This window comes from Helianthus annuus, chromosome 9 (assembly GCF_002127325.2).
Source record: "Helianthus annuus cultivar XRQ/B chromosome 9, HanXRQr2.0-SUNRISE, whole genome shotgun sequence".
NCBI classification, from domain to species: Eukaryota; Viridiplantae; Streptophyta; class Magnoliopsida; order Asterales; family Asteraceae; genus Helianthus; species Helianthus annuus.
In genome coordinates this window covers 7,928,533-7,942,100 of record NC_035441.2, presented here as the reverse complement: position 1 = coordinate 7,942,100, position 13,568 = coordinate 7,928,533, and the positions used below count along the sequence as shown (strand labels likewise).

At 34.5% G+C, this 13,568-nt stretch overlaps 2 protein-coding genes across 5 annotated transcripts; both read left to right on the top strand.

Moving 5' to 3' along the window:
- Window positions 1-1,892: 1,892 nt before the first annotated feature.
- Window positions 1,893-8,814, top strand: LOC118481649. Its single transcript, XM_035976813.1, has 5 exons — window positions 1,893-1,977; window positions 2,188-2,543; window positions 2,631-2,792; window positions 3,075-3,343; window positions 8,636-8,814. The coding sequence occupies exons 1-5, from the start codon at window positions 1,936-1,938 to the stop codon at window positions 8,812-8,814; spliced, it is 1,008 nt and encodes a 335-aa protein (XP_035832706.1). The 5' UTR covers window positions 1,893-1,935.
- Window positions 7,236-13,312, top strand: LOC110877126. Of its 4 annotated transcripts, none has more exons than XM_022125280.2 (15): window positions 7,236-8,008; window positions 8,636-8,851; window positions 8,939-9,134; window positions 9,283-9,531; window positions 9,608-9,728; window positions 9,819-9,967; window positions 10,033-10,290; window positions 10,365-10,512; window positions 11,405-11,476; window positions 11,644-11,945; window positions 12,041-12,208; window positions 12,280-12,430; window positions 12,507-12,602; window positions 12,693-12,809; window positions 13,100-13,312. In XM_022125280.2, exons 3-8 carry the CDS (start codon window positions 8,961-8,963, stop codon window positions 10,479-10,481), a joined length of 1,068 nt encoding a protein of 355 aa, XP_021980972.1. In that variant the 5' UTR covers window positions 7,236-8,008; window positions 8,636-8,851; window positions 8,939-8,960; the 3' UTR covers window positions 10,482-10,512; window positions 11,405-11,476; window positions 11,644-11,945; window positions 12,041-12,208; window positions 12,280-12,430; window positions 12,507-12,602; window positions 12,693-12,809; window positions 13,100-13,312. The 4 variants fall into 4 exon arrangements, with proteins under 4 accessions (XP_021980972.1, XP_021980971.1, XP_035833165.1 ...); XM_022125279.2 differs by having other exon boundaries at window positions 7,236-8,041; XM_035977272.1 differs by having other exon boundaries at window positions 7,239-8,851; window positions 10,070-10,290.
- Window positions 13,313-13,568: the final 256 nt, after the last annotated feature.

Genomic DNA, 13,568 nt, shown 5'->3' with positions numbered 1-13,568 from the left:
GACGAGTGTTTTTTGTCAATGACCCGAGCAACCCAAGATACCACATCGTCTTGCAAGGTAAACGACGTATTATTGGTGTCGACAATGTCGCTAATGAGGAAGAATATGACCAGTTTGATGATCTACCACCATTTTCAGTCGGTATTCAACCAGGTAATTACAGGATTGAAGGCACCACATACTTACGATCTGACCACACGGAAGGGACGTATTGCTGATAAACCACATCAAACTAAATGATCAAGGTTTGAGATTATATACACACACACACACACATTTTGTATTATTTTTTTAATTGTAGTCTACTAATACAATTTTTTTTTTTTTTGTACAGGATAGACAATGATGAAGATAAGCCATGTGATAGATGATCTCATTTTTATTGGACATTTTCTAGTGGAAACTTAGTAAAAGATTGTTATTTTGTGTCTAATTTTTTTAATTATCACTAGATTTTTTATTGGTTTTTTCTTGTGGTAAAGTTGTATGGTCAAATAATTTTTCTTTCGCATCTTAATTAATGATTATTGTTTGATTGGAAGTACTACATGATATTACTCAACTAGATGATTCAGCCCGCACGTTGCTGCCGAACCTAGGCGGAATTTGATAGGTATTCGTTCAGTTCGTCATAGTAACGACACTTGCTATAGCAAACTAAAACATAAAAATAAAGTCTTAATAGTACTCGCACTTGGCATAACAAATAAAAAAGACATCCTAATTATTTTTAATTTTTATACTTGTTTATAATAAAACTCAACAATTTAACAAAAAAACCGTTACGTCGCAAGGAACTAGATTTCGCCCTCATAAATTCTGGCTGGGAATTTGCGCATGGATCAAACATTGTTGACCAACTTTTAGAAGTTATTATATTAAAATTATAATATTTATTCAAAACAAACTTATTCTAATTAACAATGACCCACATTTGACCAATTTGACAACGTCACGAACATCTTTACACACACTTCAATGATCTGCGAACAATATTATTATAACTTGACCGGACATTGAACTGGTGGCATTATTGGTGCGCTGGTCAAAGTGGTCTAACCGGATTTAGTAACCGCATAAATGTATATAGAGTTAAAATATAGAAATGCAAAAAAATCAATTAGATAACAAATAATTAAATGTATTTTTTTTTAATAATGTTGGCATTGCAATCATTAAACCCCAAATTCAGGTATAAGGCTATGGGGTGTGGGGCGTTGGTTGGGGCGAGGGTTGCAAAGCAACGTTGGCTAAACCACACTGGGCCAGTAGCGTTGGCTATGGCGTTGCCCCGCTGGCGTGAGTTTGAAGCCTAGCGTGGAGCGGGGGGGTGGGGGGGAGGTGAGGTGGCTGGTGAGAGATGACCGTTTGGGCTAGCCGTTGCCAAACAGCTACTTTATTTAAAAAAATATTACTTTTTTAAACATTATAAATCCTCACCCATTTTTTTTTACCATTTTTACCACTTCTCGTAATCAAGAGCTTGATCGTAATTTGGATGATTTTGATGAGTCTCCTTCTCGCCCACCCGGTAGAGACACATCAAAAAAGGGAATTCAAAGAGGGAGATCGGGTTCGGCCTTGGGTAAAGGGTTTTACACCTACCCGTTGGAAGAAATTGGGACGAAAATCGACACATTCAATTTCATCCAACAACAAAGGATCGAGATGAGAAAAAATGTCCATGTGTCGTACTATAAAAAAATATCTCTAAAAGAAAAACGCAAAGATATGAAATTTCTTGTCATGCCCATCAATCACCGTACCGGCCCATAATTGGAATTGACATGCAAATGAAACAAAAAAATATGACATTAGGGTTGTAAACGAACTGAAGTTCAGCGAACAGTTCGTGAACCGTTCGGCGGGAAGTTCATATTCTAACAATCATTATTGTTATTTTAGATTGAGGAAGACGATTTGTATGAACCACAAATGCCTATTCAACAAAACACTGACCAGAGTTTTATGAATATGGTAAAACATCAGCCACTTGTTTTTGTAACAATCTACACACACATGAGCGCGCACACACATATCTCTTTCTTCTTTTATTCTCTCTCTCTCTCTCTCTCTCTCTATATATATATATATATATATATATATATATATAGAAAGAGTACAAATCAGATTCTTGTTACTATAACAATACCTAAGTACTAATATTGCTTTTATAATCCTTGTTAGTTAATGCAAGTACAAGAACTACCCCAAAATGTATATCAACAACAGATGCAAGCTACTCATGCTCCCAATCCTGGTCCAACACAAGAGATGCAAAGTACGCATGCTCCTAATCCCGATCCAACATTTATTGATCCTGAAGTAATTACTTCTTTGGAAAGAACGAAGGCTAGGCCTCGTGCAATTCAGGATTTGGTAGAGCTATTATCAAGGTGTGTTGGGGATAACCATAGGATTGAGATTTCTTCACCAGCGAGGATGTATCCCCATATGGTTCGAGATATTATTCCATACGTAGAGTTGTTGCAACTATTTACTAATGACTGGCTTGACATCACCGTCATACATTGGTTTGCCATGTAAGTCTTTGTTATTGTTTTATATGGTTAAATAACATTTCTTAGATACAATTTTGTTTGCCAATTTTATCATATCTATGATTTAAGGTATTTTTATGAGTCGCACAATTCTCGGTGCGCGTTCTTTAATCCGCACCACATCAAAGGTGAATCATGCACTAAAAATTCTGAAGGTGTTCAATCACACATCATAGACATGTTTACGTTCCATGTTGACAAAATATTTTTTGTTGCACCATATTTAGCAAAGTAAGTTATGTTTTTCCACCATAATTACATATATACACATACATACTTAATCATTGTCTAATTTTTTTTGTAGTAACCATTGGACACTAATTATCATTTGTCCCTCGACTGAGAGAGGCTATATTATAGATTCTATAAATAGAGAAATGGACCAGCATAGTTACCTTCTTACGTCTATCATTGATGAAGCTTTTGGGTTTCCATTTCTTTGGGAAATGGTGAACGTAAGTTATCTATTTTATTATCAGTAGACTATTATGATTTCACTGAAACTGTGTTTAGATGTAAATGGGTGAATAACCGTACAGGTGTCAAAGTTGATAAATACGGTTTTACTCTTGTAGACCTTAAAAGTGATGGCTATGCATCTGAACCATTTGTTCTCGCAAAACATGTCAGACAAGTGTTTTTTGTCAATGACCCGAGCAACCCAAGATACCACATCGTGTTGCAAGGTAAACGACGTATTATTGGTGTTGACAATGTCGGTAATGAGGAAGAATACGACCAGTTTGATGATCTACCACCATTTTCAGTCGGTATTCAACCAGGTAATTACAGGATTGAAGGCACTACATACTTACGATCTGACCACAACGAAGGGGTGTATTGCTGATAAACCACATCAAACTAAATGATCAAGGTTTGAGATTATATATATACATATACATATACATTTTGTATTATTTTTTTTAATTGTAGTCTATTAATACATTTTTATTTTATACAGGATAGACAATGATGAAGATAAGCCATGTGATAGATGATCTCATTTTTATTGGACTTTTTCTAGTGGAAACTTCGTAAAAGATTGTTATTTTGTGTCTATTTTTTTTTAATTATCACTAGATTCTTTATTGGTTTTTTCTTGTGGTAAAGTTGTATAGTCAAATAATTTTCCTTTCGCATCTTAGTTAATGATTATTGTTTGATTGGAAGTAGTACATGATATTACACAACTAGATGATTCAGCCCGCACGTTGCTGCCAAACCCATGAGGAATTTGATAGGTATTCGTTCAGTTCGTCATAGTAACGGCACTTGCTATATTAGGTGTCCTCTTGTCTCTTTCGTGATATTAAAACTATAATTACACGCATGGTCATTATATATATTAAAACAAAGTTTTCATGAATATTATTATAATATTTATAAGTTATTATCATATCCACTCAAGTTAGCACATATAATATTAATAATTATAAAACTCTTATACGTAATCTTATACATAATATGACACTAGGAGATGGTTCAAATGAAAACTACTTTTATTGTGAAAACTCGAAAACTAACTAAAAAAGTCTAAAAAGCACACAAATTTTTTTTTCAATTTTTTTATAAAAATCGCAGGTTTTTATATAGGGGAATTGGCCTGTAATAATCCCACTTAGACCTTATTGACCATTAATAATCCCATCTCAGAATATTCCCCTCACCAGTCCCACCTTTCACCTATTTTTCCTACAATGGTCCCCCGTTAAAAAACCTTAACGGAGTTAAGCTTTTTTCCAAATTACAAACAGATTTTTTAGGGCTTTTGATCAGAATGAGATACGAGTCCATTGATGTAAAACTTACTTCGAAATGGTGCTCCAAGTAACTTGATTTTGGTTAACTGGAAATTTAAACACCCGAATTGAAGCGCCATTTTCATTGTTTGGAGCACCGTTTCGAGGCAAGTTTTACATCAATGGACTCGTATCGTCGTTCTAATGAAAAGCCCTAAAAATCTGTTTGTAATTTGGAAAAAAGCTTAACTCCGTTAAGTTTTTTTAACAGGGGACCATTGTAGGAAAAATAGGTGAAAGGTGGGACTGGTGGGGGGAATATTCTGAGGTGGGATTATTAGTGGCCAATAAGGTCTAGGTGGGATTATTACAGGCCAATTTCCCTTTTATATATAAAAAAACTTTTTTTCAAAAAAAATAAAATTTTTTTTGTAGTACGCATGTGTAATAATAAACATGTGTAGTACACATACACATGTGCACTACAATTTTTTTTTGAATTTTTTATATATAAAAAATGGAGAAAATTTGTATGAAAAAAAATTTTGATATGTTTTTTTGGCTTTTTAATTAGTTTTCGAGTTTTCACAATAACTATATCTCTATGTATATATATAATATAAAAAAGGTGAACAATAACTATATGTTGGTAAAGAATAGGGCTGTAAACGAGCCAAGCCGAGTTAGACCCAGCTCGAGCTCGGCTCGACCTCGAATTTCAAATCAAGCTGAGATTTGAGGCTCGAGCTCAACTCGATTAGAATTCGAGCTAGCTCGGCTTGGCTCGATCTAGCTCGAACTAACAAAAAACCGCAAAATTTACTACTTAAAAAACCCTTAAAATAAATTTCTTCATAGACTAAGGACTATAATTGCAATTTAATTTAACCATATGGCTAAATATGGAAGTTTAAATAGTTAATTCACTTTGTACATTGTCTTTACCTTCTTTTATAGGGGAAATACTCACTTAGTTTTGGTTTTCTAAGCGATGTGGGACCAAAAAAAGTAAAGGATGTAAACCTTATCGAGCCAGCTCACGAGCCGAGCCAGACCAAGCTCGAGCTCGGCTCGTTTACAAACCAAGCCGAGCCGAGCTGGCTCGTTAACAACCGAGCCAATTTCGAGCTGAGCTATCTTCTCGCGAGCTGCGAGCCACGAGTTTTTTGAACACCCCTAGTAAAGAAGTTAATAATCATTATTACGTATCAATGAATTTCCTACATATACATTTACCAAGTTAGGGGAATAGTGCCAGACAGACAGCTGCCTGACACTCCCCAATTGGACCAACACGTTTTTTGTTTTATATTCATTTTAAAATTACGTTTTAGCCTCCAGCTCAAAACAAAATTACGCTTTTTGTCTCCATCTCAAAGTTACAATCTTGCCCTCAATTCAAAATTACGACTTTGCCTGGCACTCTCCCATTGGACCAACCAGTTTATTATTTTATATCCATTCTAAAATCACGTTTTTGTCACTCTTTAAAATTACGGTTTTGTCCCCAGCCAATCCCAGCTAGGCAGCTCACCCCCCCCCAGTCGCCCAACGCCGGGCTTCAAACTGACGCTGGCTGGGCAATGCCAAATCAACGCTGACATGGAGTGGGCTAGCCAACGTTGGCTGGCTTCCCCCGCCCCAACCAACGCCACCACTCTCCGTAGTCTACACTTTTGCCTTTTTATATGACTGGGTTCAAATCCTATTAGTAATAAAAATTAAGAAAAATAAAGCTTTAAAAATAGGTAAGACAATAATTAATTTGTGTTTAAATAACAAGATTGAGGAAAATTTGAGATGGTCTGTTGATTATCCAAAACCTTTTTAGTTATTTAGCCTAATATTATATGTAACTAAATTTTAAACCAAAAGTGTTAGCATTTAATTGGTAAACTATCGTTCATAAAATATTTATGATCAAAATACATTCAGTTACTTTTTTCCTACTTGATACTTTTTTTCTAAAAATTTAGAAAAATGTGAAACACTAAACTATTTTTTGACATATAAATTCAAAAACCATTTTTAAGTCATGTTCTAAGGGTGGACGGGGGTGTACGCGGGGAGTGGTTGCGGTGATGGTAGTCCCCGATCGGGAACACCGCTGCCATCAATGCGGTGACCTGAATCGGTGGGTGAATTAGGCATGGATTCACCGCGTGAAAATGCACGAGAAACAAGGAACGGTGAAAAAAGCAACGGTCCAATTTAAAAAAAAATTCACTTTTTTTAAACATATATAAATAACCATCTCATTCTCTCCATTTTTTTATACTCAAACCATATCATTCTCACACATTTTTTAAACTCTCCAACCACACCCACTTCACTTTTTATTTTTTATACTCTCAAACCACACCCCCTTTACACCGAGCAATGGAGAACCAACCCCGCGAGGCCAAGAAAAAACTAAGGGACGGGTCTCGAAACCGTCTCGAGATGGTTCGAGCGGTGCAAATGCTCAACCACAACCCCCTTTCGGATACACTTCACAACCCCCGTTTTTTTTTTCCAACAACCTACACACCCCTCGTTTTACAACACCCAACAACCCAATTTCGGCTATTTTCAAAATTTGTTATCAATGGACGCTCCTCCTCAATCCCCCGCCTTCGACCCGTATGCTTTTCGTTCTCCACAAGTTCCATCTACACGAGGAAGTGTCGAACTCACCTAAGAGGGGAGTGCCGCCATCAAAAAGGGGTATTAGGGGAGTATTAGAGGGGAGTTGACGTGGCACTATTTGGTTGGTCATGTGTAAGAGAGGGGACTCACCTATTAGGTGAGCACCCCTTACACCCTAAAGCATATTAATAAAATAATTGATTTTGTAAAAAAATCACATCCAAAATAGTGCTAGCCAGCTGTTATATGTGTCATCACCATCAATGGCTGCATTGGGAAGAGATATTCAATCTCGTTGATAATATTTTGAAGTCCTCATACATTGATACTCCTCTTTCACAATCATACCTTTTTATCTCTCTTGCTCTTTTCCTGGTTCTCTGTATATACCCCTTTTTAACTTTGTTCTCCATGGTTCTCTTCAATATTGATATGAGTTCCATTGTTCAGGTAGAAGGCAACTGTCCCCCAACTATGTTTTCTCATCTCCACCCACCTCTACACCACCACTGTTGCCACCACCACCGCCATGGCTTCCCACCACCGCCACCATCATGACCTCTCTCTCTCTCCATGTCAACACAGTTGGAAAACACCTTTGTCAATAATGCACAAAGCCCTTAGAATTACCGCCACTTTGCGGGGAAAGCCAATTTCTTTGCATAATTTTTCACCACAGATCCGACGGATTAGAGTATGTATAAGGAGGTATAACTGAGTTTGGGTCTCCGGCCTCGTCTCCGACGGAGATGGTTTTCCGTCAATTAAAAAAAGAAGCCCTAAATGGGTTTTTTTTCTTTTTTTGGAAAAAAATGGGTGAAAAAAAGGCTTGAACCCGCGCCCTTTTTTTACTAAAATTCACAATATATAATTTATATAATATAAACTATAGATCTTAATCTCAAAACCGTTTCAGAAAATCAAGATTTTCTCATAGAAAAAACCCACTCCCGCCACATTATCATAAATTTCTCATAAAAATACCTGCTCCCGCCCCATTTAGCACAATCCCTCGATGGTTTTAAACTTAGCATTCTTCTCCAAACCGTCCACGTTTGCCATATTAAAATAGTGAACGAGGTAGCTTCTTCCCCATTTCCCTCATTTTGATTTGTAAGTATTTTTGCATGTTAAAAGCTTTCTAGTCCTGTTTTATTTGATGATTTGCATTTTCGACAGATTTAGTGTTTCATTGTTAGTTACCTTGTGTATCATGATTTATTTGACTAGTTATATATTTTGTTAGACCTTTTTGTTGATTCTGCAATTTTGATTCCTGAAATTAGGGCCTAGATTCAATTCTTAGATTTTGTCTCTAAAGTTTACTGGAAATTGCAAATTCACCATTTTAATTGGATTTATGAATTTCAAATGCAAGATATAGCTTTTCATTTTGTTTCTTTTGTGTTATATATGCTTTCAAATAAATCAAATATTCGGTAACTAATCTATTTAAAATAATTACACATGTAATCAAGATGTTGATAGAAATTATGTGTTCTTAGAAACTGTTATTTGTTCTGCAATATCACTTTCTAAAGTTATAGTGACCTTTGAGTTCATAGTTTATGTTTAAACTGATGGTTGGTTGTTGTTGACTAGGGCAAATGTGTTTATTGGTTTTGTAAGTATGTATGTATATGTATATGTATCTAATTAAATGACTCTAGTTATTTATTTTTTTTTTTGCTTAATTGTAATCTATAGCTATGTCGAAAAGAGGCAAACGTGGTGTTGCTTCTTTTCAAAAGAATTATAAAGAGGAGGATTATAAGGTAGATTTTGACAAAAATAATTGTCCGGTGGGTGCAATGAGTTCCCCATTTATGTCATGGTTTGGGTTGAAAGTTAGACAAACGTTTCCATATCATATTGAAGGATTTTGAAAGAAACCGGTGGGAAGAATTATGGTTGGATACCAAGGTATGGTTTTTTATTTTTTTACACATTATCATAAGATGAAATATTTATTTAGTATTATGTTTAACCTTTTGTTTTGTAAATTTTTAGAGGTTATGGAATATTCAAACTGATGGGGCAAAAAAGTTTATGCTTAAAAAAGCAAAGAAGCTTTGTACAAAATTCAGAAGCAGGCTTGTTATCAACTATGTTAATAAAGGAAAAAGGCCTTTTGAGAAATATGCATATCTCGATCCTGCGCATTGGGATGAATTCGTTCAGAAAAAAGACAAGCAAAGAATTTTTGGTATGTATGAATTAATTATTATATTATTGTTATTATTATTATTGTTGTTATTATTATTATTATTATTATTATTATTATTATTATTATTATTATTATTATTATTATTACGTTTGCAAGTATTAATTGTATTTTGTTGATTTGTGTGAAGGATATAAGCGAGAAGGCCAAAGCAAGAGCAAACGTGAACACAAACTTCTCCCGACTAGGACGAACTGGGTTTGCGGGATTGGATGCTAAAACCGATATCATATGGCCTCTACTTGAAGCAAAGTCTCCATATCTTAAAACTATACAAAATAAACGTGCCAAAGCGTGGATAATGAGTAAAAAAATAAAAAACCCAGAAACTAACTCGTATGAACTTGCACCAGATTCGCATGAAACAATCGAACGTTTGGTAAGTAAATGTGTTTGATTATTTTTTTAAAGTTTTATATATCTGAAACGGATGATTTAACAATATCTTTCTATAGGTCCGCACCGAGAGAGAGATGATAGAAGATGGTAGTTATTTTGCCGGAAAGGATGACCCGATTGTTAGAGTTATGGGACGTGAACACGGCGGAAGAACACGGGCAGTCTCCGAGCTTATAGGTAATGTCAAACACACACACACACATATATATATTTGAGTTTTTTTCATCTATTGATGCTGATGTAGTTTTGGATTTTGAGTTTATGTAGGTTCAACACAGGTTCATGGAGGATTGTTCAACAATAGTAAAAAGCGAGCAAGAAGGTGCAATAGTTTGGATGCGAACAAGGAGAGAGGCTCGGTATCATGGGTGGACAAGAATTCCGGTGGACCGATCATATCCTATCCACCTATCGAGGTAATATATTTATAGGCTGTTAAAAATGTTATATATTTTTTAAAAAATGCTTTATAGTTTCACAGAAATTGACACCATGTGAGATGCTTTTTCCATTCCAAGTTAGCGATGAGTTGACGGTGGCTATAGGGCAGATATGGCCAACTTCTGATAGGATTCTACATGGCAAACTAATAAGCGAAGATTTTGTAAAAGTTCAAGTAGATAATGTCATTGAAGGTTGCGAGAAAATGCCTGTTCTTGAAGTAACTAAAACTGTGGACATTAAATGTGTTGGAGACATGCTTCACTGTTTTGTTCAATGGCCAAGGGATGCAGTAAAGGTATATTTGTTTATATATTACATTATACTTTAGTATATTGATGTTTACTCTAATTTTTTTTTGTTAAATTGTAGATTGTGAACAAGGAAACATCCAGCAGGTCTGTGAGTTTCTGTGAGTTTCCTGAGAACGAACCCGAGGCTCGATTCATCAAGCCACACAGGCGCCTCGCCTCAAACACAAGCCGGTGACATCTCGGCGATTTCATGTTATCATCCAGAGGTAGTTTATATTAATTTAGCTTGATTTGTTCATATTCTAGCCATAGTTATCAAAGGCGTTAGGCGCACTCAAGGCGCATAGGCCTCGCCTAGGGCCTAGGCGCAAAGCGCAAAAAAAGCGAGGGCCCTAGAAAAAAAGCGCACGTAAATGAAAAAAATAATATAATGTATTATGGGTTGAAAAAGATAATTAATGTATCTTGTAGGTGTATAAAATTAATAGTACTCTCTAAATATATTTGTAGAACTTATATAGTTAGATATTAAAATTATCTAACTAGTTTAAAAAAAAATAAAACTTTTTAAGATAATCTTTTTGTAAAAATTCTAACATATATAGTTAGAGTAGTTTAAAAAATAAAACTTTTTTAGATAATTTTTTATAAGAAATTCTAACATATATAGTTGAGTACTTGCTATAATAATTTTGAATATTTGGAAAGGAAAAAGAATTTTGTTAACTATTGACACAGTCTTCTTTCTACATAGTGCCTAGAGTGCCTAGCTTTTTCTGCAAAACACTGTTAACGTAAGCTTTTAAGAAAAATTTCTCCACTCCTTTTCAAAGGTCAAAACTGAGTATCCTTTCTGCAAGTCATAATGCCTTTCATTCTTTCATCTTTTTTTTCTCCTATTCAAATTTTTGTCTTCGTTGAACCATCCACAACCACAAATATGTCCATACGGAAAGTATTGTAGAAGTTCGCCGGAAACTGGGCAGGAATCTGGCCGGAATAGTCTCCGGAAAGTTGTTTTTTGGCTGGAAGCTTACTAGAAGAGCGCCTTTGACGGCACAAGGCGGTATGGTTGCGCCTCGCCTGAAAATTGCGCCTAGGCGCAGCAGGCGAGCGCTTTTGATAACTATGATTCTAACAGTTTTTTTGTTATTTTAGATTGAGGAAGACCCGTATGAACTACAAATGCCTATTCAACAAAACATTGATCAGATGAGTTTTATGAATATGGTAAAGCATCAGCAACTTGTTTTATATAACAATCCACACACAAATGCGCGTGTACACACACCTCTCTCCCTCTATATATATGCAACCATATATAAAAGAGTACTAATTAGATTTTTGTTTCTATAATAATCCATAAGTACTAATGTTGTTTTTATAATGCTTTTTAGTTAATGGAAGTGCAAGAACTACCTGAAAAACAAATGGCAAACAGTCATGCTCCTAATCTAGATCCAGAATTTATCGATCCTGAAGTAACTACTGCTTTGGAAAGAACAAAGACTAGGCCTCGTGCAATTCAAGATATGGCTGAACTATTATCAAGGTGTGTTGGGGATAACCATAGCATTCAGATTTCTTCACCGGCCAGGATGTATCCCCAAACGGTTCAGGATAGTATTCCATATGTGGAGTTGTTACAACTATTTTCTAATGATTGGCTTGACATCACTGTGATACATTGGTTTGCAATGTAAGTTTTTATTATTGTTTTACATGGTACAGTAACATTTTATAGATACAATTCAGTTTACTAACTTTATCATTTTTTATTGTTCTTGATTTAAGGTATTTTTATGAGTCACATAATTCTCGAAGCGCATTTTTTAATCCGCACCACATCAAAGGTGATTCATGCACATGCACGAAAAATTCTGAAGGCGTTCAAGAACATATCATAGATATGTTTATGTTCCATACCGACAAAACATTTTTTCTTGCGCCATATTTAGCCGAGTAAGTTATGTTCTTCCACCATACATACACACATACATACTTAATTTTTGTATGATTTTTATTTTTTGTAGTAACCATTGGACCCTAATTATCATTTGTCCATCAACTGAGAGAGGCTATATCATTGATTCTATAAGTAGAGAAAAGGACCAGCATAGTTACCTTCTTACGTCTGTCATTGATGAAGCTTTTGGGTTTCCATTTCTTTGGGATATGGTGAATGTATGTTTTCTATTTTATTATCAGTTTATTTTCATGCATTTAAAATTCTTAATTCTTAATTCTTAATTCAATACAGTGTAAGCAGCAAAAGAATGGTTGGGAATGTGGTTTTATGGTTATCAAAAACATGTACGAGTTTGTCAATACTATTCAACATGACTTTCCCATTAAGGCAAGTGTCTTCTATATATTTATATACTTTGTATATTTGCACTAAATTATATATTTTTCAAATTACATGTTTTCTATTTATTTGTTTTAGCTTTGGAACGAAAAAGGTTGTCTTCCGCAAAAAGAAATTGACAAACTGATCCTAGAATTAACGCCACAGTTTATCAGTAGGGTGTTTCCAACGGGTCAGAGGCATGCGTGACAACAGGTAAAATGTATTTTCACATGTCAAATATAGTAAACAAAGCTAATATAATTAGAAAATGAATAATATTCTCATATATAGTCTTATTGTTAGTACACTGAATATAATTAGAAAACTAATGCTATTATATAAAGTTTTGGGACATCTACTGAGCAAATATCTCATGTGTTGACTTAACTTGGGAAACATACTGAAAATGCTTAGTTATTATCTTTTAGTTTGGTTGTGTCTTGAATATATTGTTTATTAATATTTTTTTTTATCTTGATTGATTTTGATTTCAATTTTGTCAGGTGTGGTGTTGAAAACTAAGAAGAGAGCAATGCAAAAAAAAGGTAAAAGTTGGAGTTCTACAACTGGATTGGAGTTGAAGTTTTTGTTTTATGTTTGAACTTTTGGTGGCAAATTTGTTTCTTTAGGAGTTAAAGTTTTTTCATTTTGTGTTTGAACATTTGGTAGGAGATCTGTTTCTGTAGGAGTTCCAAGTTTTTTTATTTTGTGTTGAAGTGAGAGTTCGACTATTATCATTTGGTAGCAAAGTATTATGTTATATGTTTGTTTTGAATCTATCGACTCTTAACCTTTCTTTTGTTATGCTAATATAGAAAATTACCTGTATTGTTATTATTATTATTGTTGTTATTGTTATTATTATTATTATTATTATTATTATTATTATTATTATTATTATTATTATTATTATTTATGTACTAGCACTTTTTTGTTATCTATATTTAATGACGCGGTTGTTTTTATTTATTG